The sequence below is a fragment of the Lingula anatina genome, chromosome 2 (assembly GCF_051362555.1).
Source record: "Lingula anatina isolate TDL-2025a chromosome 2, LinAna3.0, whole genome shotgun sequence".
NCBI classification, from domain to species: domain Eukaryota; kingdom Metazoa; phylum Brachiopoda; class Lingulata; order Lingulida; family Lingulidae; genus Lingula; species Lingula anatina.
The window spans coordinates 9,052,447-9,076,192 of record NC_141768.1 but is presented as its reverse complement, the minus strand read 5'-3'; the positions used below and the strand labels follow the sequence as shown (position 1 = coordinate 9,076,192).

Here is a 23,746-nt window from a genome sequence, read left to right as displayed (position 1 = left end):
ATATTGACCCGGGCCAATGCAGGTGAACAATACAGCAACAATACCACCTTCAGTAAAGATCCAGCCTTTCATAACATCATTTTTTAGTTTCGTATTCGGTAGATGCAGTCAAACGTTCATTCAATAGGAAAACGTAAGGTTTTACGTAAGGAAAACGTATAGTTCAGTGGAAGTTGTGAAGGATGACGAGCACACCTGTGGTGTCGGAAACTTCGCCGCTTCTCCCTTCCCATGAGAACAAGAGAGGGTCTTACTCGCCAGGCTCGTCGGGGCAAATCTCCAACTCCTACCGTTGTTACACCCCGGCAGATTTACAAACTCCGTTTACTCTGTGCCTGGAGGGCGTTAGCTACAGCGTGAAGGAGGATCGTGGACCATGGTGGAAGAACACGCTGTTGGGAGTTCGCCGAACCAAAGAAATTCTAAACGACGTTCGTTTAATTGCCAGGAGTGGACAACTGACGGCAATTCTTGGAAACTCTGGTATGGGGCTCTAAAAGTAATATGTTCTGCTAAGATAAGAGAACTGTACCGTGATGAAATTCCCAATAGTGACAGTACATCAAAGTAAAAAATGTCACATGACCAATTCAGAGCGATTCATTTCAAAAATGAATTGAATAATGGAATTGATAAGGACTACACCATTATGTGAATCAAACGTACATTCTTTATAATATTTAAACTGCACTAGTTGCAGATAAATACGATATCATGCATAGTCTCATAATGGCGAGGGATTACAACGAAATTAGTTTGTCCTAAAGGAAATTTAAATATGGATATTGGGAACACACTGGATTTCTTTCTTTCTCTTTCTGAATAAACTCCAGGCGGTTAAGTTGACATTGGGCATGCATGAAGAACTATCCAAAACGGAATCGAAATCCGATTTATTGAAGTGCTTTTAGCTAATATTTCGTTTTCTATGCTAGTGAATTTTGTATTATAATTTTTATTTTGTCTATGTATAAATGAAGCACTAGATTCGAGATAACAAAAATTTCACTATAAAAGAATGAGAATGAAATAATGTGCTTTAATTCTAGGTTCCGGGAAGACTTCTTTGTTAGACGTAATCTGCAATCGCATGGGGAGCAATGGCAAGCTACAAGGACTGGTGTGGGGGACGCCAGGTTTAATAGAATCTGCAGGATATGTCATACAGGCCGATAGACTCATGGACAACCTCACAGTCAAAGAAACACTGACTTATATAGCAAAACTGAAATTTGTCGGGAAATCTTCAAAAAATTTGAAGGAAAGAGTACGTAATTTGTCTTTTGGCACAAAACTAGTTGTATTGTTATATTGTTCTTCAATTTCAGGGAATACTTAAACCCATTTGATGAATGAGAACAGGGTTGTTACATGAGGCGATACAAATACAAAAATATATTCTAGATTGGTTGAGTTATTTCAAGCACAAAGAAGAAAGACTTGTCAGATTAGTATGAACAGTACTCATCATGTATTTTATCTGTTATGTCATATGCGGTTTTAGGTGGAAGCCGTTATATCTGAGATGGGTCTTAGACCAGTGCGGAACACAAGGATTGGTGGCATGGTGGAGAGAGGGATATCTGGAGGGGAGAAAAGAAGAGTGACAATTGCAATACAACTACTGCAAAACCCACGTAAGAATTTGCTTTCATGCAATCAAGGCGAATTCGAGGAATTGAAATATAGTATTTTACTATATATACATTTCAATAGCCATAAGCTATAAAATGAAAGAAAGCCTTATTGTCAATCTCTCGGTGTGCAAAACAATTTCTGCAATATACTAATTGATTGAATTATAAATAGACTAACTTCATAACTCCAATCAAATCGCAAAGCAGTTATGTTTACAAGTACTTAAAACCTAAAACGTTTTTTTTTTCTTATTTTAAAAGAGATGCTACTTTTAGACGAACCCACAACTGGCCTGGATAGTTTCACTGCACATTATTTGGTACAAACGTTGGCTGAGCTGGCCCAGAGAAACAAGATCGTTCTCTGTACAATCCACCAACCTCGCTCAGAACTGTATAAGACTTTTGACCAAGTTGGGATTATGTCTCGAGGTGAAATGATATATTTTGGGAAGGCGACAGAAATGGTGCCCTATTTTAGCAGACTTGGATACCCCTGTCCAACATTCGCCAATCCACTGGACCACTACGGTATGTGCAGGTGTCGGCATATGAGCTAGATGGCATCACGCAAACAAAACCGTAATACAGTATTCATGTAGATGCATACTTCGTAAAAAAATCAGTCAATGTTTAATTTATTAATAAATAAGAAAAAATGGTTGAAGGAGTTTGCGGTACATAATCTTGTATAACTCTATTGGTATTTGACTTTGTTTGGTACACTGCCAATACAGTATATATTTAAAGCGTTTTATAAACTAATTTGTTATCTTTTTTATTTCTTATTACAGTTGATTTATCAAGTATTGACACGAGAAGTGCCGATAAAGAAAAAGAATCCGACGAAAGGGTTAATTATCTGCGAGCCAACTTATTGCAGTCTCCGCACTATATATCGATGCTTGGTGAAATCACAGAAGCTATGGAAGCCGACGATCATGGAAGGGAAAGGGTTTGCGTCTCATGGATGTGGAATCCAAATAATATGCTAAGATTTTTTGTGTCCCTTTTCATACTTGTAAGGTATGTGGAGTGTTGCCGTTGTACATGGGGCCCCATGTAACATGTAGATATTTTAAAATCAAATCACTGGCCCAGGAAATGTAGAAATACATGTAGTTCGTCTTATATTCCAAAAGAAGATATTTGTTACAAAAGATATCCAGCCTGCCAGTCTACGGATAAACTTGAATATTGAACATTGCATATCCAACGTTTTGAAGGGCATAGCACTTCTAACTTGTGTAAAAAAATAATCGTTAGGTGTAGGGCCTTCTGTTTTTCTGGAAATATTTCGTTCATTTTACAGGAGGTCATTAGTAAACTTGTACAGAAACCGAAGTGCATTTTTCTTACGCATCTTCACGCAGTCCGTATTCGCTGGCATGATTTGCCTGTTCCTTGGAAAACTCCAGCACAATCAACAAAGTATTCAGGACCGAATAGGTTTATTATACCAAACTGTAGCCGTGCCACCATTTTCTGCGATGCTTCACACCATTGAAGAATGTACGTATCGCTCTGGAGCTCAACATTTCATTTAAAAGACACATGCCTAGAAATTAAGTAACTGTAACTGTACATCCGAAGTCGAGGGCCTTTAAATGGGATATTTTGATTATATGAATTTTTGTTAAAGGATTTTTAAACTCTAAATTTGTTAAAACTCTAAATTTGTTGACAGACTGACACTGTAACCATTCCTTGATCAATATTGTCTTTGCAGTTCCAAGCTTACGGGACCTATATTACCGAGAATCCAGGGATGGTCTTTATGTCTTACCAGCGTTCCTGATATCTTTTTGCCTTTACACCCTGCCTTTTAGCATTTTAAGCTCAATTTTGTACAGCACCCTTACGTATTGGTAAGTCAAGTCTGGGTTATACCACTTCTTTCCTGTTGATACTACCTGTAAGGCTACGTCTATTATGACATCGACAAAGCATGTGTAACATGAAACTCACGGTTGCTAACATGACAGTACTCAAAATGCGTTGATCTGTTGTCTAACATGTTATCAACAATAAAATAATTCCTGTAAACAATGGGAGTCTGTAAATAATGCAAAGAATGCGCGTAAATGCGTAGACTAGTGTTGTCAGTTCTGGGACCTTTTCCTAATATTATTGATACTGAAAATATTTTGATATCCGCTCAATGATATCAATCACTTACAAGATAACGTATAAAGCGTTTAGCATATAAAATATTATGTTATGGCCAGGCATTTATCAAATTTCAATACTAGTTTTCGTTTAGTTTTTAAAGTAAGTGGGGTTTCCCTCCTGAAGAACAGTTTTCTGAGTACACAAGATTTTCGGTCATTCACCGTTTATCTTTTCCATAAAATCATAAAATCCATATTTGTCGAGATCAGTGTTCATCATTAAAATATTTGACCAATTATAGAAGCAATGTTAACACCATTTACATTTAGGGTATGTGGCTTACAGCCGGATCCAAAACTCTACGCTATGCATGCAGCCACAGTGTTCTTCCTCCACTACAGTGGCGAGATCATGACGGTCATCCTACTGGGCATGATGCAAAATCCAAGAGTAGCAAGCAGCATTGTAGCACTTATTTTAACAATATCTGGTCTCATAGCTCCAGGTTTTCTCAGGCAGGTGACCTAGGCAGTCTTTTTATGCACTCTGTTCAACAGAAAATGACCCTCATTTTTATTTTTAAAAGGGGGTGGTAGTCTTGCTTTTTAGGCCATTTTTCGCACTAAATTGTTACCATTTAGATGTTAATTTGCATGTATGTAATTATATCAAACTAATCATTATTACCTTCTCTTGATTCAGTCCTTCTCACTCCTTTCAATAATAATCAAAATAGTGTATGTCTTTTATTATATTTCTTATCAATTTAAAGTTGTTTTAAGTATGCATGGTCTCAGCTATTATAAACACGATAATTTATATTATAACATGATAATTTATTTGACAATTTTACATCCAACAGGACTGTCAGCAGCATGCCCGAGATTATCCAGTGGCTTTCCTGGGCATCGCCATACAAATATGCTGGTGAAATCTTTGTAGCTAATGAATTTAATAATCTCACACTGCATTGTGGTTCAGGTAGGTCATGATTTTCTACACCTTAACTCTACCCATTTTAAAAACGAAGTTAGATTCAGTAGTTTGGTAAATTGGTAAATTCATATTTAAAGTATGAAGTTAACTGTTATGTTCAATATCTTGTGTCTTATAAGAAAACTGATGAATAAGAATCAGATCTTTGCTCTTCGCTGCTTCATAAACAGACCCATAGTTATCCTTGAAATAACATTCATGTATTCAGCCAGATAATGTACCTGACCAAGCCCGTTTAAATTTTAGCAACACCATGAACATTAATCCTCCCACCTGCATATTCTAATGTCAACATTCAATCTAGATTTGTAAATTCATTAACTCAAAAATATGCATTTTGAAAATGTAATGTGTTGCATTACAGATCCTGTGCTATGTTTGAGGAATGGCAGCCTGTATATAACTTTATTCTATCCTGGCGCACTGGACCACATGACAAGGAACTTTGCAGCACTTGGTGGATTTATTTTTGGTTTCATTGTCATTGCCATGGTCATATTTAAGATTTTTGGCATCAAGCAATTACATTAAATGCAAACTGTCATCAAATGTCTCTCTGCACCAGCTTGACTGAGGTTTTCACCGTGTTCTGACAAAAATTCAGCATAAAGTTTACATTATTCTGCTCCAGTTTTCTACAAGATGTTGACATTGGACTCTAATAATCAAGGCATTATGGCTTTATCTTAAGCACAGTTTCCAATGTTGTCATATTTTAGGTGCTCTATATGGTGTTATATTTTAGGTGCTCCATATGCATCTGGCATTCTTTCAATTGAAAACCTGAAATACAAACACAATATTAAGTCATTGCTTCCTACTGTAATGTTGCACGCCATCACCTTAGAGTTATAAAATGTTCTAATTGTCTAGAACATGTTTTTACCATCAGTCTCTATTAACTAATGAATATCTGGCACAACCTGTTCAAGAGTTACATAACGACTGTACTTGATTATCAACCTATAATACAGTAAAACATTAATAAAATGTTTACTAGATCCAATGAAATCAGTGCAAGCCTTCAATATGAAACGTTCAGCCCAAAAAAGGCAATACCATACCTGTGCTGTGCTAAATACATAATTGGCACTCCAGGGATCTTCCTTATTCTCCGTTTTAAATCTTTATCACAAGTAGCAACTATGTAACATTTGTGCTAAAAGAAAGCAATAAAATATTACTTCATTATATATGCAAAGTATCAATGGACCCTACACTGTTACTCAATTTTTTTATACATTTGTATGTGACGCTCTTGGTAAAAAATGTGGTAATGCTTAATCATATCTAGAAATGGTAACTATCTTGACAAATGAATTACAGTTAAGGAGTTTACACTATTAGACTAAAATACTAATGCAGAATGTATTTTCAATGTATACCATATTCTCCTCACCTGATTAACCCTCTGCACTAAGCAATCATCAGCATATGTTCCTTTGTGCATACAAGGTAATCTAACAAACCTGGGATCTTTTGCTATTCTGAAAAAATTAATGAAATTAAGAAGTTCATATATAATAAGTCAAAACTACAAGAGGAAGTGTGTAAGCATTCATACAATTATTAGTATTTTTTCTTAGGATTCTATCTGCTTCTTTTAATAATGAATTGTTTTTAACCCAATTCTATAATTTGAAATTTTATCATATTTTCCAATGATTTATGATATTTTCTATCAATGCAAAACACTTACTTTAGAGCAACTCTGTATTTCGATCCCAATTTTTCTAATTCAGCCATTACACAGTCTGACACATATGGAATACCTAAATTATAAAACAGTTTTAGTCACTTTTTATTTCGACTCTTGGTTGTTCAAGGTTGCCATGCAATTGAACATTTTTTCTGATCAATAACTCAGTGTTCTCCACAACTTGAAATTATAAGGTGGGGGAAGAGCAGTTATGGTGAGGGTCTCCGGAAGCGAGCGCCAAAGGCATGCTCCCCCGGGAAAATTTTGACAAATTGGTGCAAATACCTGCATTCTGGGCAATTTTAGAAGTCTAAAAGGTCATTTTTATGGTAAAAGAATTCATCATTTCTTTAATGATAACTATGATCTTTTTGTAGATGTTCCTGTGTCAAGTTTTACTTTATATAAACAATAGTCATGGCTCTGAATTAAACTTCACTTTTATTTTTGAATAAATCTCTGAAACATAAGGCATTTCACATTGTTTTTATGGCTTCATTGACATCAGGTTACATTGAAGTAAAGTTAATAAAATGCAGTGCACTCTTCTGAAACAATCTAGAATTTGTACTTGTGAGTTTAAAACTTATTTTATCTCTGGGATAAAATAAAATGTCTACAGGGGAATCATGTACCATGATAGCCTTCACCACGAGTTGTAGTGCCAACTGTTGAAAGATGGAAGAAAGATAATTTCACCTTCCAGCAACAAGTTTGGAGTTTTATCATTGTACAGTCAGACAGAGTTCAGCTGTCCAAAATTGCATGTTTTCCAGTATCCAGTATAATAGTGTCTTCTCTGTACGTCTGGCACCCAACTTTGGTCCAGATGTCAGTGCCTTTCTTGGACCTTTGACCATGGCTTGAACACCAGGCACAAAACAAACCTGAAACAATGCATTTCTATGGTTAAACAATGGTATTTGATGTTTATGTAGCATTACATAATAATTTAACGACGCAACGATCTTCTGTCGGACAGATATACGATAGCATCGACATTGCTGCCTTTGCCCTGCTCTAAATGACTGTGAATGAACTTTTATTGATATTTAAATTAACAAATGGGTTAAAAGTCTCGTAAAGCTTCTCACATTTTAAAAATAATCTAATCATTCCTGAATAAAAACGTATGAATACATCATCTCATTGGGATTGCTCACGTTCAAGTGGATTGCGGGAAGGGCAGGTCTAATATTCAAGACTGTCAATCTGCTTCCTTATACAAGCATAAAGGCGGGGTAAACGGAGCGCGTGACAAAATCAGCCTATCGCTATGCAAGACTACTTTTCACAAACGTCATTCATGAAGAGCACATGGTCGAAACTGGCTAAAACTGCCTACGTGATCGGTAAATTACAATGTATCTTTTCGATATATTAGCGGCCACGTTTTCTTGTAATACGAAAGAAATACATATGTATTAAAGCAACATCCCTGACATTAAAGTGATTGGTTTGGTTTTATTTTCCAGTTGTATATAGATTCCAGTAAGTAATGAGGTAACAAACGCAAGATATGGTGAAATTTGTAAAATTTTATAACGTTAATGATGAATAATGTAGTTTACTTACCTTCATCGGGTTCATGTCAAAGCCATGTATACTTCTTCAACCACGGAGCGTAAAACTCCGTCCTATGTTTGGGTTTTTTAGGTGCTGGTTCGCTGGCCGTTTCGTCATTTACCTGTACGGTTGTATCCACTATTTTGTTTGATGAATGTGACTCTCCGCGGGTTTTAAAAAAGACGTCAACGTGCTCTGCTTTGACGCCATGCTTAGAGATCTTACGTGTTTCTATATTTAATTTTTTTTGCAATAAAATTCTGTAATAGTCGGTAGATAAGGCGGGGTAATTGGAGCACGTGACAAAATCAGCCTATCGCTATGACTACTTTTCACAAACGTCATCCGTGAAGAGCACATGGTCGAAATTGGCTACAACTACGTAGGTGAGCGGCAAATGTACAATGTATCTTTTCGATATGTTAGTGTCAAAGGGATGCAAAAACGACAGTCAAGCTATGCAAGTTCAAGTTTAATATCTCACTTTTCTACAAGAAAATTATATGAAGGTCTGCTCATTGCTCAAAATAAAGGTGGCGGGCCGTTTACATAAGGTGGCGCAAAACTCAATAAGGTGGCGCAGCGCCACCTAAAAACAGGTCGTGGAGAACACTGTAACTGAATGATTTATGTTGTGTAAATCATGATCTTTCTACCAATAATTAACCATTTCTTCAACTTGGAAAGATTAAAAGTATCTGGATAACAATAAAGTGACCAAAAAATCAACATTCACACTATACTTGTATATCAATGAGTAATCATGCAATTTTAGACTATTAGCAAACCAACTAAAAACTGACGCTTAAAATGCCATTTTACTTACACTTTGCATAGAGACAGTCCATCATAGACTGAATTATATCCAGTTTGTTCTTAATGGAAAAATTGATGAAGTTGGTATCCAGAAGGATGTGATAAGGTGGGCCTAAATTTGTGTTGTATTTGAAGAACAATGCAGAGGAAGCTTGAGGTCTGAAAATAATATAATACGAGATGAAAAACATTTAATCCTAAAATCATATATATTAATTATTTATTAATTGTTTATTAAATAAAATGACCAATCTAATTTTACCTAACAATTTCAACGTTCTACTATGAAATAGTAAAGAAATTCTAATGGTTCTTATATAGACTTGAAAGAATTCTGATGAAAGGTGGAAACATTTCCATTTAAAATATTGTCTGATGTGGAACAAAATGTATACTAACAGTTCTCTAATCTTCATATTTTGTGGATCTGCCTTCTTTCGTTTCTTCTTTTCCTTGTACTTGTCTTTGGCTTTTCTGGAAGATGAGAGGAGTAATTTTTATGGGCTACAGATGCTGGGCATTTACTAGTAAAATATTTTACAAATTGATAAATTAAATAATGTTTTAAATATCAGTCAATAATTATAAGGATGAAATAGGGATAAAAAGTTTTTGATTGTGCCTTTGCATTTAAAAATACACGTTAACAAAACATAGAAGACTGGTCACGCAACATACCGACAAAATATGGAAGTAAACATATGCGCAGAATTGAACAAAATATTACATGAATTCTCTCTTAGATTACAGGCAATAGTTACCGTATTTTACAGTATGTCTTGTAATTAAGTTACTACAGGAAGGTTGTCACATTACTAAAGATATTTACAGGGAGGGAAATGGGCGGTCGCCAGTCGCCAAATGCGACCACTAAAACGAATTGGCGAGTGCCAATCTCAGTAACTGGTCCAAACGGGCGACTGCTCTATAAGCAGCGGCAACATGAGAAATATACGGGGTTTTTACTTGTCCTTAGATATTTTTCTTTTAAATAAAATCCCCTCCCAATTTTGTCTGCATCGAAGACTACGCGAGTTTCAGATGTGTTGACCTATTTTAATGACGCTTCCGAACACGTCAGACGTTATTTGCATGCGACCTGACCTCTTGCATCAGACTGTCAATTTTGACCAATCAGGTTTTACCACAGCATTCGCGCCGTATGAAGTAGCGGAGCCTCGAGGATTGAAAAGCTACATCCGCAACAAACCTTTTCGGTAAAAATACTAATTTACTTGAGTGCTGTTTTGTAGTTTTGAAGGGTAAATATTATTCTTTAAATGGTTTCTGGTCTTTTTCGATGTCAATAGCTTATAAGTACATTCAAGATTTTACAAGAAACGTTACTTTTCCCGTTGTGGCCGTTTGCATGCTGCCGAAATATTTTCTTATTGGAAATTAAATCAAAACTACATTTAGTGTGTGAATTGAATTAGTTCAACTTATCTTACAATTTTATAGCGATGTGGAGGTTTTTGCCTGGTGTGGCAAAGCCGCCAGAGCCTCTTAAACGAAAAACACCGACAAATGACGAAAGTGAACAACCTAGCACTAAATGTGAAAAAAAGAGCGTGCGGGTACCTTCCTTTATAACAGCTATGGATTTTTGAGGAAAATAAAAAGGCGAGGATTTTTTGCTCCATTTTATGGTTATATTTCAACTTTTGGGACTTGGAAGTCACTTCCTATTTTGTGTTAATTCCAAACCTTGTTAGGGTAAACACAGTTACCAGAAATTAATAACTCCTTTATATTTTTTAACTAATAGTTAAAATACCCTATTGTGTAATGTGACGTCATTTCATTTAACCATAAAAGGTGGGGAGAAAAAGCTGTTTAGTTTTTAAAATGTGAATAAATGTTGATGAATTTTTGGGAGTTATATGGTTGATTTCAATTTTTTTAAATATGTTCAAAATAAAAACATGAAAATTAAACTTCATTTGCTTTATTTTATTGGCGCATTTTAATAATAATTTTAAAAAAAATGAAGTTGCTCAGTATGTTTAAACCATCCACCGCTTTTCGATTCTTTCATAATTGGACCAGCGCCCCAAGGCCTAGGACCACTAACTCCAGAGTCAACTGGTCCAAGTGGACCAGTGCTGAAAAATTCCCATTTCCCTCCCTGTATTTAGGCAAGCATGGAGTCAAGACGTGGGCATGATTGACATTCATTGACGTGCTACTAGTACTTACATCCTTGTGTCCTTCAGACTGATCAATCTCTTCATCTGAGCAAACTGTTTTGTTTTCTTTGTCTTCCCCTGTAAGAAACAATGGTCATATGCAAAGGTAAAAACAACAAATAAAGGGTAAGTACAATAAATAAACGTTAGAAAAGAAAACTGCTCAAGAGCATTTCACTCACCATTTTTTGTAAGTGCTCTTTCCAGTCTTTAATTATTAGAGAGTTAGCACACGAAAAATTAACACGTGTAAAAGTAAAAATATGCAAATATACAAATATAGATTTAAAATGATTTTCAAACAGTGATCCATTTGTATCCAAGATGAATGCAGTTTTATCTCTTTTATTATCATCGGAAATGATTCAGAATTAACGGTGTTCATTAAATACATTATTTAACGTAATGAACGCTCTTTTGGTATTACACTTGCGGTGTGGTTGTCACTAGTACACGTGGGTTCCGTGTGGAGTTGTTTTGATGCGTACAGTTGCAGCAGGGAGTATAACTGGCCTATACTTCCATGGTTGCAGTAACCTGTGGGCCAGTAGTTACTAACTTGTAAGTCTTTATTACTTATTATTAAGTACGGATGGTTTTGCACAGACTAAACATGTTCGACTTGTTTTTTTTTCTAAATGATTTACTATTTTTAATGCAATCGTAATAACTGTATGGAAAATGAGTAACATTAACTGCCACTATTTTACATTTATTCTTTTAAGATTGAGAGATCGGTGGAGTAACCAGAGTGAGGCGACTGGTAACGATCCTACAAACCATTGAAATGGATCCTGTATCTGAATTAGTTGTGACAAAAGTGCTAAGTGCACAACCAAATGCTGTAGTCGGGAGTATTCAAATGAATGATCTTGTGTTGTCACTGATAAAGGATATCTTGCCACTCCTTGATATAAGCTTTCAAAGCAACACTACCCTCCTGAATCATGTTAAAGCTTTAACTTCAATGGTGAAAAAGGCCTCTGAGCAAGAATCATGTAATGATTTGAACCTAGCCTCAATCATAGAACAAGTATGTTTTCCAATTCTTCGAATGTTTGATGAAAACAAAGAGGATAGAAAACTTATTCATGCTGTTTGTGAGCTCCTCGTAACTACTTTCATTGGCCATCAAAAAACAGTGGGTCCTAACAATCAGCTGATGGAAAAACTGGCCAGTGAGTTAATTGCTATTTGTAAGTCTTCACTGAAGAGTGGTAGAAGTGAATTGGGTTGTAAGCATTCAATGAGTGAGCCAAAACTTGTGAAGTTCTCTGAATCCTGTGCCTTAGAAGTTCTCAATTACATACTAGGTGCTCAGTCACATATTTTGGATACTGATTCTAGTCACTTTGCTTTGTTATCTGAAACAGAGCTAGATGAGGCTTTCAGCATATTAATGGATATGGTGAGAGATACCAATATAAATACCACTGCCAAGATTGTGGGATCTCTTATTATGAAAATATTGAGTCTTGATCCTAATAGGACCTTCCACAAAGTAAACCAGTTATATGACCTAGCACTTGCTTTCAACTCTGAAGGATCAAATGATGATTCTGGCAGCAACTATGGGAAGGCATATCTGATATTATGTGCATTGGCTGACTTTATATTACCCAATCATACCACTACAGTAACTTCAGATGTAAGAAAGAACTGTAAATTTTGGGCTTGCATACAAACAGGGCTGATTAGCAATGATACTTTAACTCGAAAGAGATCCATGTATCTGTTGAAGAGGGCTCTGGATGTTACAAAACATGGTAGAAAAGGTATTGAGACAGATCATGAAGTCAGTGGTGCAGTGTTCTTTTGGAGTCCTGAGACTGAGAAAGAAACTGATGTTATGTGGAATGATTTGATTTTGCTGCTGGAAACACTAGATGAGAAGCAGGTGAGGTTTTCACTGTGACATCAATATAATCTTTTATTAAATATTTGTGAAGGTGTATTAGGAGAAGGAGTGCAAAAAAATTAAGATGTAATTTGTATATCAAATGTGGAGCAAAAGTAAAAAAATTGTAACATTCTTGTTATAAATAATTATTATTATTATCTATATTTTAATACATTAATTTTATTCATGTTTCAGGTGCATGTGCTGAATCCTCTGATGCCAAGAATAAATAATCTCATTAAAGCTACATGGTCTAGGAAAGAAGGTTTGCACTCAAATTACACTTTTTCTTTAATTTGAAAATATATTTTTACCATATGGTTATGTTTCTTCTCACAATAATGGAGATACCATCTTTAACATGTGTGCATTTTTATTTAGATGCAGATTTTAAAAGTTGATTTGAATTACATGAACAATTTTATGTAGAATATAAGATTAGATTTATTATGTTGTAGGCCCATCACTACTTCACACTTCATGGCTTTGGGTTTTGTTTACTAAAATTCAAAAGCATGATAGCACATATGTGAAGAAATGGGGCATGAGCGTCCTGTTGGAGTTGGACCTGAAGCAGTGTCCCCTACTGGAGCAGAATGAAGTACAATCTATACTGGGACCTCTGGTTGTAATGTTGAAGGAACCTGGACTGTACATGAGGTAAAGATGCCAAAGCCTGTTTTTGAGGGATAGAATATCACATTGTCACTCAGTTTATAATAAAAATAACACCATGAATGCATGATTGTCCACATGAGATTTCTTTACTTTTTTAATAGGAAATATTCATCCTCTTTGTTTGTATGAATTAACCAAAAGATGTGCAACCAGTAAAACCATGTTTAACTGATTGTATACAGTAGTAATGAAATATAAGAACCATCACAACCTGTACAACATTTAAAATGTTGACAGGAATAACAATATTTTGAGATATAAATCTTTTGATCATTGTTGATATCAGGGTACAGGATTCTCCTGCCGGTAGTCCACCCTTCATAGCAGACAGATTGTTGAAATTTCTTCAGTGCTGTTTTGATGCTCTTCAAGAAAATAGAAGAGGTAATGTTTTATCCATGATACCACTTGTCTTGTTAGGCTTATTGTGTTATTCAGAATCCATTTTTGGACATTTAAAGAATGAATCTAACTACCAGAAGCGTAAAATCGCCAATGGTGTTTTGAATTTTTTTTGCATATAGTTTTATAATAATTATTTTAAGAACTTACAATAAAATGCTATGTAACCAAATTTTAAAAAATCCTGTAAATAAGGGGTGGTGGTGAGTTGCTTAGTAAGCACAAGTAAATTTGTTTTGACCTTTTTTCAGCCAATTTTTTCCATAGTTTGCTGCACATTATGGTGAGTCAGTACTGGTCCTCTCCGCCATTGCTGTGCATTGCACAAGCCCTGTCTAGTCTGCCTGCTTCACCCATGTGGAAAAGAAAATCCTTAGAATTATTGAGGTAATTATTATAGTTCTTTTGTTATATATTTCAGAGGCATATATGTGTATAAAGCTTTGCATGTATGTGCACATGAATGTTTGACATTTGGTGCACAAAAAAAAAGAAATGTGTAAGAAATTTTCTGCACAAATGGTGTGTATATATTGTATTTGCATATATCAGACATAAAAGTAAATTATTTGACCCATCTTATGTTTTCAATATAGTCAGGCAATGATGTTTTGCAGTATCTCCAACAGAAACCTTTCTGATTTATGCATGATGTAATGTAATCAACTTAAGTTTTTACAGGAGATTTAATTTTGAATTTAAGTACAATTGTTCTGTATTATCCATGTGTTAAATCAAGCTTAATTGGAATTCTGGTGTTAAGTTTGCATGTGACAATGTCCTCATAAACTAATTAAGAAATTGCTTTTGTGTGTCACACTCCACAGAGAAAGCATGACCACCTTGCTACGGACTTCAGAGCCATACATTAGAGAGGCTACTATTTGTTTGCTGGTGATGTCTGTATTGAAGCATTCTAACCTGGTAACTATGAACTAATCAAAATGATTTTGCATATTTGGTTTGATACCTGCATATATGGTAATCATAATGAACAAATTTGTGATTAATTATACATAGCTTTCAAAGTGATGTTGTGAGACTTGATTTACATCCATGTTATTATTATTTTTTTAATGTTTACATCTGTTTATTTGGGGACATTTTGTTTACATCATAATTTTTAAAGCATGTTAAAATCTACTTTTCATATTGTATGTGACTGTTGGAGGAAAATAACGCTGTTATTTATATTCTTGTATCTAATGTTGATAGTGTTGCTACATGTAGTGATTATATTTGGATTATTTAGGAAGATGTACCTCCAGAAGATGTAGCATCAGTTTTGGCAGTCTTGACAAGAGACGGCTGTTTTAGACGTGGAACATTTTTATATGTCCGCTGTGTAACCTGGCTGAGAGAGACTTGTGGAAAAAAAGAAGCCAGTTTGTGGAATCCAAAAAGTGTAGCAAAGTATTTGGCCAGTTCTATGAGGGAGATCCTGCTTTTAAAAGCTCAAAAAGGTTTCTACATTAGCTTTGAAAAAAAGAAATTTATTGTATTTGTTTTGTTAATTTTAAGGCTGTAGGATTTAATGATAATTATAATGTTAATCCTCTTGTTGGCATTGTAGTATCTTAGAGCAAATAATATTGGTAAGAAAAAATGATATCATTTTTCCCAGTTCTTTCATTTCTTAAATGATCTATTTTATTCTTAATACAAATATTTTAGATGATCACAAAGTTCAGAAATTGGTCAGAGTTCTCCTGTTGTCGATGGATGCTGGTGTTGTAAAACTGAAATCACAAGATGAAACCATCACCATGGAAACTTTGCTCCACCCAGTAGTTAAAACCCTGCAATCTGTCAACTCAAGAGCATACATGTCCACTAGTGAGGCACAGCAGGCTTTGAAGATACTGACTATATTGTTGACAGAGACAGAATCAGGTTATTACTTCTTATTACCTTACAAAAAAAATATGAATCCAAAGTTACATGTTGGAACAATGGTCCAATTTTTTCTTATTAAGACATTGAAGATATATGAATATATATGAAATAAAAAAATTAACTTGTGAACTTATACATGTACTTTTGCAATATACTTATTGATATAAGATACTGGAATGCTCACTATTCAGATGTCAAATTTTACATTTCAAGACAATTTTTCTTTCAGAATCTACAGATGAACTCCACTTTTATATCCACCAGTTAGTTGAGATTTGTTTGCCAGATACTGTACTGTTTGTAAAACGGACTATTGAGAGCACCCTGTGCAGTGTAAGTAAAACATAATAGATTATTGTTAATACTTTGGACTATTAGATGTTAGAATATAAAGCTGTTTTTTATGATTTATTTAAATTGCATATTATCATATTAATAAGCAAATATTCAGCTTTGTCCTGGTATGATTCAATAAAATGAGAGAGGCTCTCTTTCAAAAATTATAGGAATTATGTAAATGGATCTCAAGTATTTCTTTCAAAACACTTCAAAGATGAATCCTTTTCAGTCTCACTTTATTAATTTCAGCCTGCTCAGTTGGAACATTTGGATATGTTGCTGAAATCTCTTTACTGGTTCTTAGGCGGTGGTTGTAGACACAAACAGCAGCCTGAGCACATAATTATCCAGGATCTTCTCCAATGGGGAATGAACATGATGAAGGGCAGTGTAGAAAAGGTAGGGTAGAAATAACAGTAATTTCTAGAAAATGCAAATAAATGAGTTGTTTAGGAATTAAGAAGTCTGTTCTTGTGTTTGTGATTATTATTTAAGACTGTCAGGTAAGATATCCTTTGTATAACATGTCATGAACATGTTTTAGCATAGCATACTTATCATCCTTTACTATCAGTAAGAAATAAAATAATTTTGTGCTCTGAATACTCATGGTGAAATCCAGCTTTACAGGCTTAAGGAAAGTATCTGTATCTTTTACAGGAAAGAATGACATGCTTGGTACATCAGATAGTTGCTATGGAGACTGTTTCCATTTTGGGAGAGGTGTTGTTGACATGCAACTTGAGTCATGATGAAATCCTACGACAGATGATTAGCTTGTTCCTGGAAACCATGAAAAATATAGTGAAAACAATATTGGAAAGACCAAGTGATACAGATGATTCCGAGTAAGTGCCATTGAACTTGTAAAAACGTGGGGAAAAGTGTCACCTTCCTTTTTTTTCGTTACAAGGTTTTTATATGTAGTGAAATATACGCTATTAGGATGAAAATAATGACTTATTATTCAAAGAAATACTACTTCTACAATGCATTTTGTTTCATTTGCAGGATTTCCACCTCAGACAGGGGGTCCTTTATTAGCAAGTTTCTTGTTGCTGAAATAAAATGTGTGAAGATGTCCTTGCAATTTAGATTGGCAACCTGTGGATACACATACAGAGAACTCCTGGAGAAATGTTTTCAAGCTGTCAGTGTTTTGTCAAGAGAATTCCTTATCCCTGCAATACAGTGTGCACACCTCATCATTCCCATGGTAAAATACCTTTCTTTTGAGAAGCAATGTCAAAATTAATAAATGCTTATATTAGTCTTTTTTATTCATAGTAAGATATCACGTAAGTAATCACGTTTTAATTTAATTTAGTTTTAATTTAAATGACAACTTTTCTCCAGGTCATTGAAGAAGACGAGGTCCTAGTAGCTAGCACTCTTTCTTTATTATGGACCAAAACTGAGGAGGAGACAAAGACTGCCTTGTACTGGGAAATATTACAAGAATTTTCAAACCTGGCTTTCCAGCCTGCATTGTTAAGATGCCAAATGAAATCTGCTATAATGGAGGCATTGAAAAAGGTTCAGTAATGCATAGCTCTTTTCTTTGTGATGTAGCCTTACTCTGATGCTTTGTCGGAATGTCTGTTGAGAATTTTGAATTTTTTTTTTTATTTATTAGGGGGGGGGATGTGATTTTTTCATCTATTCAAATTGAATTGCAAGAATTATTCAGGGAAGCTAATCTAAGTATATAGATTTTCTGAATTTAGGTATTTAGATTTAAATTAAATTAATGCTATTATTTATAATGATGGAGAACTATTTATTTTTTGTGAATGTTTTGTTTTTCTTTTTAAGAAAAACCTTTTGGATTTTTTTCATGTATATTTATATATATATGTCTATATTTCAGCTCATTGATAGCATGTTTACCAAGGGTGACACAAAGAATGGCATTGTAAATCCAATAATTACAAACTTAAGTAGGTTTCTTTCCACTGATAACAACATAAAGTATGCCGTGCAGCATCTGGATGTACTGATATCTGCCTGCTTATTTGGCCCCATATATAAGAAAAACCAGAAGTAAGTCTTGCTTTGGTCATTGTTGGTTATTATTTTAATAATGATTTTACAAAATATTGAAGAATCCTGAATGTATAATTAAAGAGAGGTTTAGAGAGCCTGATTACTTTTTGAAGAATGATGGTTTATTGTAGGCCATGTGTGGAAATGTTTATGCAATTTAGGTAAACCAGATTGCCACATTGTTTGGTGCTAATTAAGATAGTGTATTATTGTTAAATATTTCAGAATATATGGTGACATTTGCTCCTATGTGGAATCTCTTGGAGAAGAAGTTGCAGTAAACCAACTTATTGATAGGTGGGAAATTTGGTTTTATTTGATAAAAGGGAAAATTAGTTCATATATCAGTGAATTTGGAATAGTTTTAACATTTATTTGAAATAAACGTCTGTCAAAACTTTTTATTTATTATATTGTTTGTTTTTGCCATTTTGGTCATATTTGTTCTGTGTGGTAGGATCTTAAAATAAGAGCTAGTTTATGCAAATTTCTATAATATTGTTTCATGAAGGAGTTGTAAGGAAGATAACATGGTGCGGGTCCACATAATAAACCTGCTGAGTCACTTGGATCCAGCTAATCCAGACCATCACCAGTTTAATGTTGCCTTCATCCAGGCTTTACAGGAAAAGCATATGGAACTTGTAAAAATTGAAGCCAAAAGAAGTTTCCCCAACTCTTTACAACATCGAGAGCGCTATAGACTTATGGGGGCATTGTTAGTGCTTGAACCAATGCTGAACAGGGTAATGAATAGACCAAGATGGTTATTTCAGTATAATATCACATGGTTCATTTCTGAGGGTACACACAGAATAATCCATAATTTATTTATTTTTTTTCATGTAGGATTTTGTTGACATAATTTTATAACATTGCATAAATTACATTTCAAATATTTTCAGTGTAAAGCAAAATCCTTGTGGTTCTATACTTATACTTTACTTTACCCTTGTGAGAGTTGTTCAGAAGGATGAAATCATAAAAGAAATTTTCCTATTTTTAGGAAGAAGCTACTGACATGTTCCAGACACTATCAACTGAATGCTTGGGGTCAGAGACCCAGCCGTCAGTGAGATATCTGACAGAGTGGATGATTATCAAACTGTCATTTAGATTCCCGCATCTGAGGCAGGGACTTTGGGAGCAACTTAGCAAGGTGAGTTTATATTTTGAAATATGGTTTATTATTATATTTTTAGTAAGTCCATCTTTTCTTCCTTGGTGTATGACTCAACACCCAATCATCTGGATACACGTTCTTGCAGCAGTCAACAACATATATACTATCTGTGTTTTTGATTTCTGCAAGTCTTATGCACTTAAATCACTCCGTTATCGTCTGATTTGTTTCAGGCAACTGAGAAAAGACCCGCCATTGTTTGCTCCTTGATTAGTGTTCTTGCCCATCTTGGGTTTATCTTGCCACAGGATCAGCAGGTATGAATGGAGTTGTCTCTAGTAAAGATAATATTTTTTCAACTTGTAATATTTGATTATTCTCTTTTTGTTTTACATTGAAATTACAACACACTCATTTCAATAGGACCATGTTCTTTAAAATTCAAAATGTACTGTTTTCCTACATGTTATTTTTGTGGATGCTACTTGTAGTTATGTATTCTTATATTGCTGGGGAAAAGTGAGAAACAGAACTGATACTTTTTAGGTGGCATATTTTGCTGAAGCTATCCCTAACTTTGTTCCGTGGTGCATGGCTCACCACTTCAATATCCGTATCCATGCTCATGCAGCAGTCAACAAGACATGGAGAACCTGTAAGGAACAGCAATTTGTTGAAATGCTTGAAAAATACTCATGGCTGGAGAAATGTGTGGAGTTTAGCTTGAAAAGCAGGTAATTTTTCGTTAATAAATCAATGTAGAGAGCTTAAGGATAAATATTGTATTTGAAATTGTCATTTGGTTATACAAAAATGGAAGCTCAGTCCCTTATTTAGGATTTTTTAAGAAAACTTTGTCTTGTGTTTATAATATGCCTCATTTGCCTACAGTATTTTATATGGATTGGGTTATTTTCATTGCAGTGGAGCAAGTAAAAATACACACAAACTGCTGGAAGATTTTTGGTTTCTTCACAAGTTTCATCCTATACAGGACTACAGTTTGGAGGTTTGTGCAAAAATGCATGTGTATGTAGCTTTGTGATTGCCTTGCTACATGTTTGAATGTATGAATGCTATAAAACTTTCAGATAATCCCTCTTTTATGCATTTTGTTTTAATTTATCAGTTAGATAGGCACAAAACCCCTTTCTTTATAAAATTGATTTTTTTCTGCATTAATTTTTTTAAATTTATCATGCCATGATTGTGTTCACTTTCCAATATGTTATGAAAATGTGTTCGAATAACTGTGAAGTCTTGTTATTATAACAGACGTCTGTATAACCAGTTTTACCATTCCTAGGTGTAAATAACATATTCTCTTGGTGATTATGTGTTTGTTGCAGACAATCTACCACACTATACCAATGTTAAGTGGTATCATAGCAGAAGAATGGATATTGCCCAAGGATTTCTTAAACAAAAGTTTGAGTTGGGTTGGGGAAGGTGTCCTTCCTGTACATAACTTGCGAGGTGACTTGAAAAACTGTCAACCAGGCACGTGGAGAATTAAAAGAAGAGGTAAATCATTTGATATTTTTATTACAATTGCAAAGGGGGATAATTTATCTGTTCTACAAATACTTTAGCAGACACTTCATTGTTTACTGGGCAGCAATATAAAGAGATGACCATTGTGGGTTGGACATTAAAAAAAGATAAACAGTGCTTTGCTTATTTTACTTTTCATGAAAAAAATTGACATGGCAAAGCTAAATATGTTTTCATGAAGTATAAACAGTAAACATTTAAAGTAAAAAAAAAAGAGTTAAGTCAGGTTCTTATATACTTCACTATCTCACTGTGGTTTACAATAGATGATAATATGCCTGACATATTCCTTAGCCCTGATTTAGACTGGCTGTGGATATTCTCACCTCCCAGGGGAGGATACAGCCCAGCTGTCGTATGAGGCATGGAAAGTTAGCATACAAATAATATCTTTCACTGCAAGTCGAGATACATTAACCCTGACTCAACCCCTAAGTGCTGAGTGACTAGCGAGGAGACAGCTGGAACTGTTAACAATGGTAAGGTGTATTCCTAGACACTATTAAAATAATTATAATTTAACATTCAGTATTTGGCTTAATTAATTCCAGAGGGAGAAGAATCCGAGGAGATCAGTGAAGGGGATGTACAAAAGAAAGTGATTCCATGGAAGGAAATGTTACCCAGTGAGGAGATGGAGGAAGATATAGGGAGGACACTGCACAGCCCTGGACAGCTTATCTTGGTCACCTCACTCATAGACAGGCCACCCAATCTAGGAGGTATGTCCGGACATTGCATGGTCACTTATCTGTGAAAGTATCAGTTTGCATATTTTTGCAGAATGTGATAAATTGTACGTTATCATCAGTAAAATTGATCTGCAAAACTGTGTAAAATTCTGTTTTGCGATGACATTTTACAGCCCTGAAAAATAAATAGTGAATGCACTTGCAGTTTACACTTGATGATTTGTAATTCATTGTATTTCATATTTTATGGTAAGCATTATTAGCATAGTTTAAGGCAAAAAATGTGTATTTTACATAAATTGTAAAAGAGGTTTTAATTTTTTGGTTTTGTCTGTTTTCAGGTTTATGCAGAACTAGTGAAATTTTCAGGGTGTCTGAATATGTTATTGGTAACATTAAGTATGTCGAAGACAAAAATTTCCAGAGTTTGTGTGTCTCTGCTGAGAAATGGATACCTATAAAAGAGGTATAAATTACACTCATTTGCATTGGTATTTTGTGCAATTGCAGCAAAGATTTACAGATGAAAACTTTTGCAAAAATTAAAAAAATTTTACAAGTACTTTCTTATTTAAAATTTTATTGTCTAAAAGTTGTATTTCAAATTCTTTCTTTACTGATGTCTTTTTCTCTACTTTTTGTTATTTTAAAAAAATTCTAGACATCGTATCTCAATGTCTTTTACTCCAGGTTCCACCTCATAAATTACAAACATACTTGACGGAGATGCAGAGTGAGGGATACACATTGGTTGGTGTTGAGCAAACGGCAAACAGTGTCAGTCTGACAGAATATGAATTTCCTACAAAAACACTCCTACTCCTTGGGTAAGTGGTGTATTTTGATGGTTGTATTGTAACTCTTATCCAAAGTAATTATGTGTTTGAGCTGGTCATTTTGACTCATCCTTAGTGAAACCCAGTTTTGTCAACAAAAAATAATTCCTTTTTTACTAACTTAAAAAGGACAATAATACTATTAAAATGTATATAGGTTGTTTTATGCCACTTGTCTTTGTCGATGCCTGCATTAACTTTCCTCTTGATTTAAATAAAACAGACAGACAGTTGAAAAAATAACTTGAGAGTTACAAATAAATTAGTTTGCTGATGAATGCATTTAACATTGAGAAAAAGGCAAAGGAAACACTTGTGTGTAATGTACGTAAAACTGGATGATTGGCACATTAATTTATTTAAATGATTAAAATTTTAGACATATCTATTTATTAATTACAGCAATGAAAGAAGAGGCATTCCAGTAGATCTCATACAGATGTTAGATGTATGTGTGGAGATTCCACAGCAGGGAGTTATCAGAAGTCTCAATGTCCATGTCAGTGGGGCATTGCTGATATGGGAGTACAGACGCCAACAGCTTATGAAGACTGTAACTTAAAAAGAAAAAAATGAAGTCTATTACATGAAAATAAAAAGGATACACAGATTAAAGTTCATTCTTATTAATAAATATTAAACATATTGTGCTCTTGTGATATGAATACCTTGATCCTGACAGGGTTTCATAAAAGAATAAGTTCATTTTGTTAACATAACCATCTACTATTGTCTGCTATGATTTTTATTCAGATATTACATGTATGTTGTTTGAAACTGTGGAGTTAGTGTGAAAGAAATTACAATATTAAATCTGGCAGGCATTGAAGTAAAATTTTCATGAAATCTCAAAAAAAAAAAAATCTAGATATTATATATTATCTTTCCAGCCTGTCATTTGTTACTGCATGGGTTACATATTATGTATATAATATTATCTATTAAAATTGAAAACTAAGGAGTTTTAACTGTTCAGTCAGACATTACTGCAAGAGAATGCTTTTTGCTGTGCAGTAAAATGTTTTAATACATTTGCTCATGTGTTTCTGTTTTATCAAAGGAGGTAATTATTTGTCAGTTCATAATGGTTTGAAAATAAATTTAAATGAAAAGGATTTACCAACTTCATTTTGTTTATAATTTATTTTCAATTATTTTGCTTCAGTTTTAAGACTTCAGTTTGTCTTCACACAATTTGTGTACTTGCCTTCGTCCACAAAATTTTTGCTCTTTCATAGCGATAAGTATATGTTTATTATAAGGAA

General features: G+C 34.3%; 3 protein-coding genes across 3 annotated transcripts; 2 read left to right on the top strand and 1 right to left on the bottom strand.

Moving 5' to 3' along the window:
* Positions 1-15: 15 nt before the first annotated feature.
* On the top strand, positions 16-5,949 carry LOC106159081 (ATP-binding cassette sub-family G member 5-like). The gene is made up of 10 exons (XM_013535263.2): positions 16-483; positions 1,050-1,267; positions 1,505-1,637; positions 1,899-2,168; positions 2,432-2,663; positions 2,950-3,149; positions 3,367-3,505; positions 4,079-4,264; positions 4,612-4,730; positions 5,110-5,949. The coding sequence occupies exons 1-10, from the start codon at positions 183-185 to the stop codon at positions 5,274-5,276; spliced, it is 1,965 nt and encodes a 654-aa protein (XP_013390717.2). The 5' UTR covers positions 16-182; the 3' UTR covers positions 5,277-5,949.
* LOC106168357 (rRNA-processing protein FCF1 homolog) lies at positions 4,565-11,270 on the bottom strand. The gene is made up of 8 exons (XM_013547390.3): positions 11,198-11,270; positions 11,026-11,093; positions 9,226-9,300; positions 8,837-8,985; positions 6,445-6,517; positions 6,145-6,232; positions 5,810-5,904; positions 4,565-5,528 (listed from the first exon to the last, which is right to left on the bottom strand). The coding sequence occupies exons 1-8, from the start codon at positions 11,198-11,200 to the stop codon at positions 5,480-5,482; spliced, it is 600 nt and encodes a 199-aa protein (XP_013402844.1). The 5' UTR covers positions 11,201-11,270; the 3' UTR covers positions 4,565-5,479.
* A 150-nt stretch (positions 11,271-11,420) lies between these two features.
* LOC106168354 (tRNA (guanosine(18)-2'-O)-methyltransferase TARBP1) lies at positions 11,421-23,596 on the top strand. Its single transcript, XM_013547385.2, has 26 exons — positions 11,421-11,576; positions 11,741-12,912; positions 13,111-13,180; positions 13,374-13,575; positions 13,880-13,977; positions 14,247-14,382; positions 14,823-14,919; positions 15,248-15,458; positions 15,670-15,888; positions 16,121-16,224; positions 16,480-16,629; positions 16,891-17,078; positions 17,242-17,446; positions 17,587-17,766; positions 18,101-18,273; positions 18,502-18,573; positions 18,788-19,022; positions 19,283-19,435; positions 19,633-19,716; positions 19,946-20,133; positions 20,324-20,408; positions 20,749-20,923; positions 21,505-21,675; positions 21,987-22,111; positions 22,336-22,472; positions 22,884-23,596. The coding sequence occupies exons 2-26, from the start codon at positions 11,803-11,805 to the stop codon at positions 23,041-23,043; spliced, it is 4,728 nt and encodes a 1,575-aa protein (XP_013402839.2). The 5' UTR covers positions 11,421-11,576; positions 11,741-11,802; the 3' UTR covers positions 23,044-23,596.
* Positions 23,597-23,746: the final 150 nt, after the last annotated feature.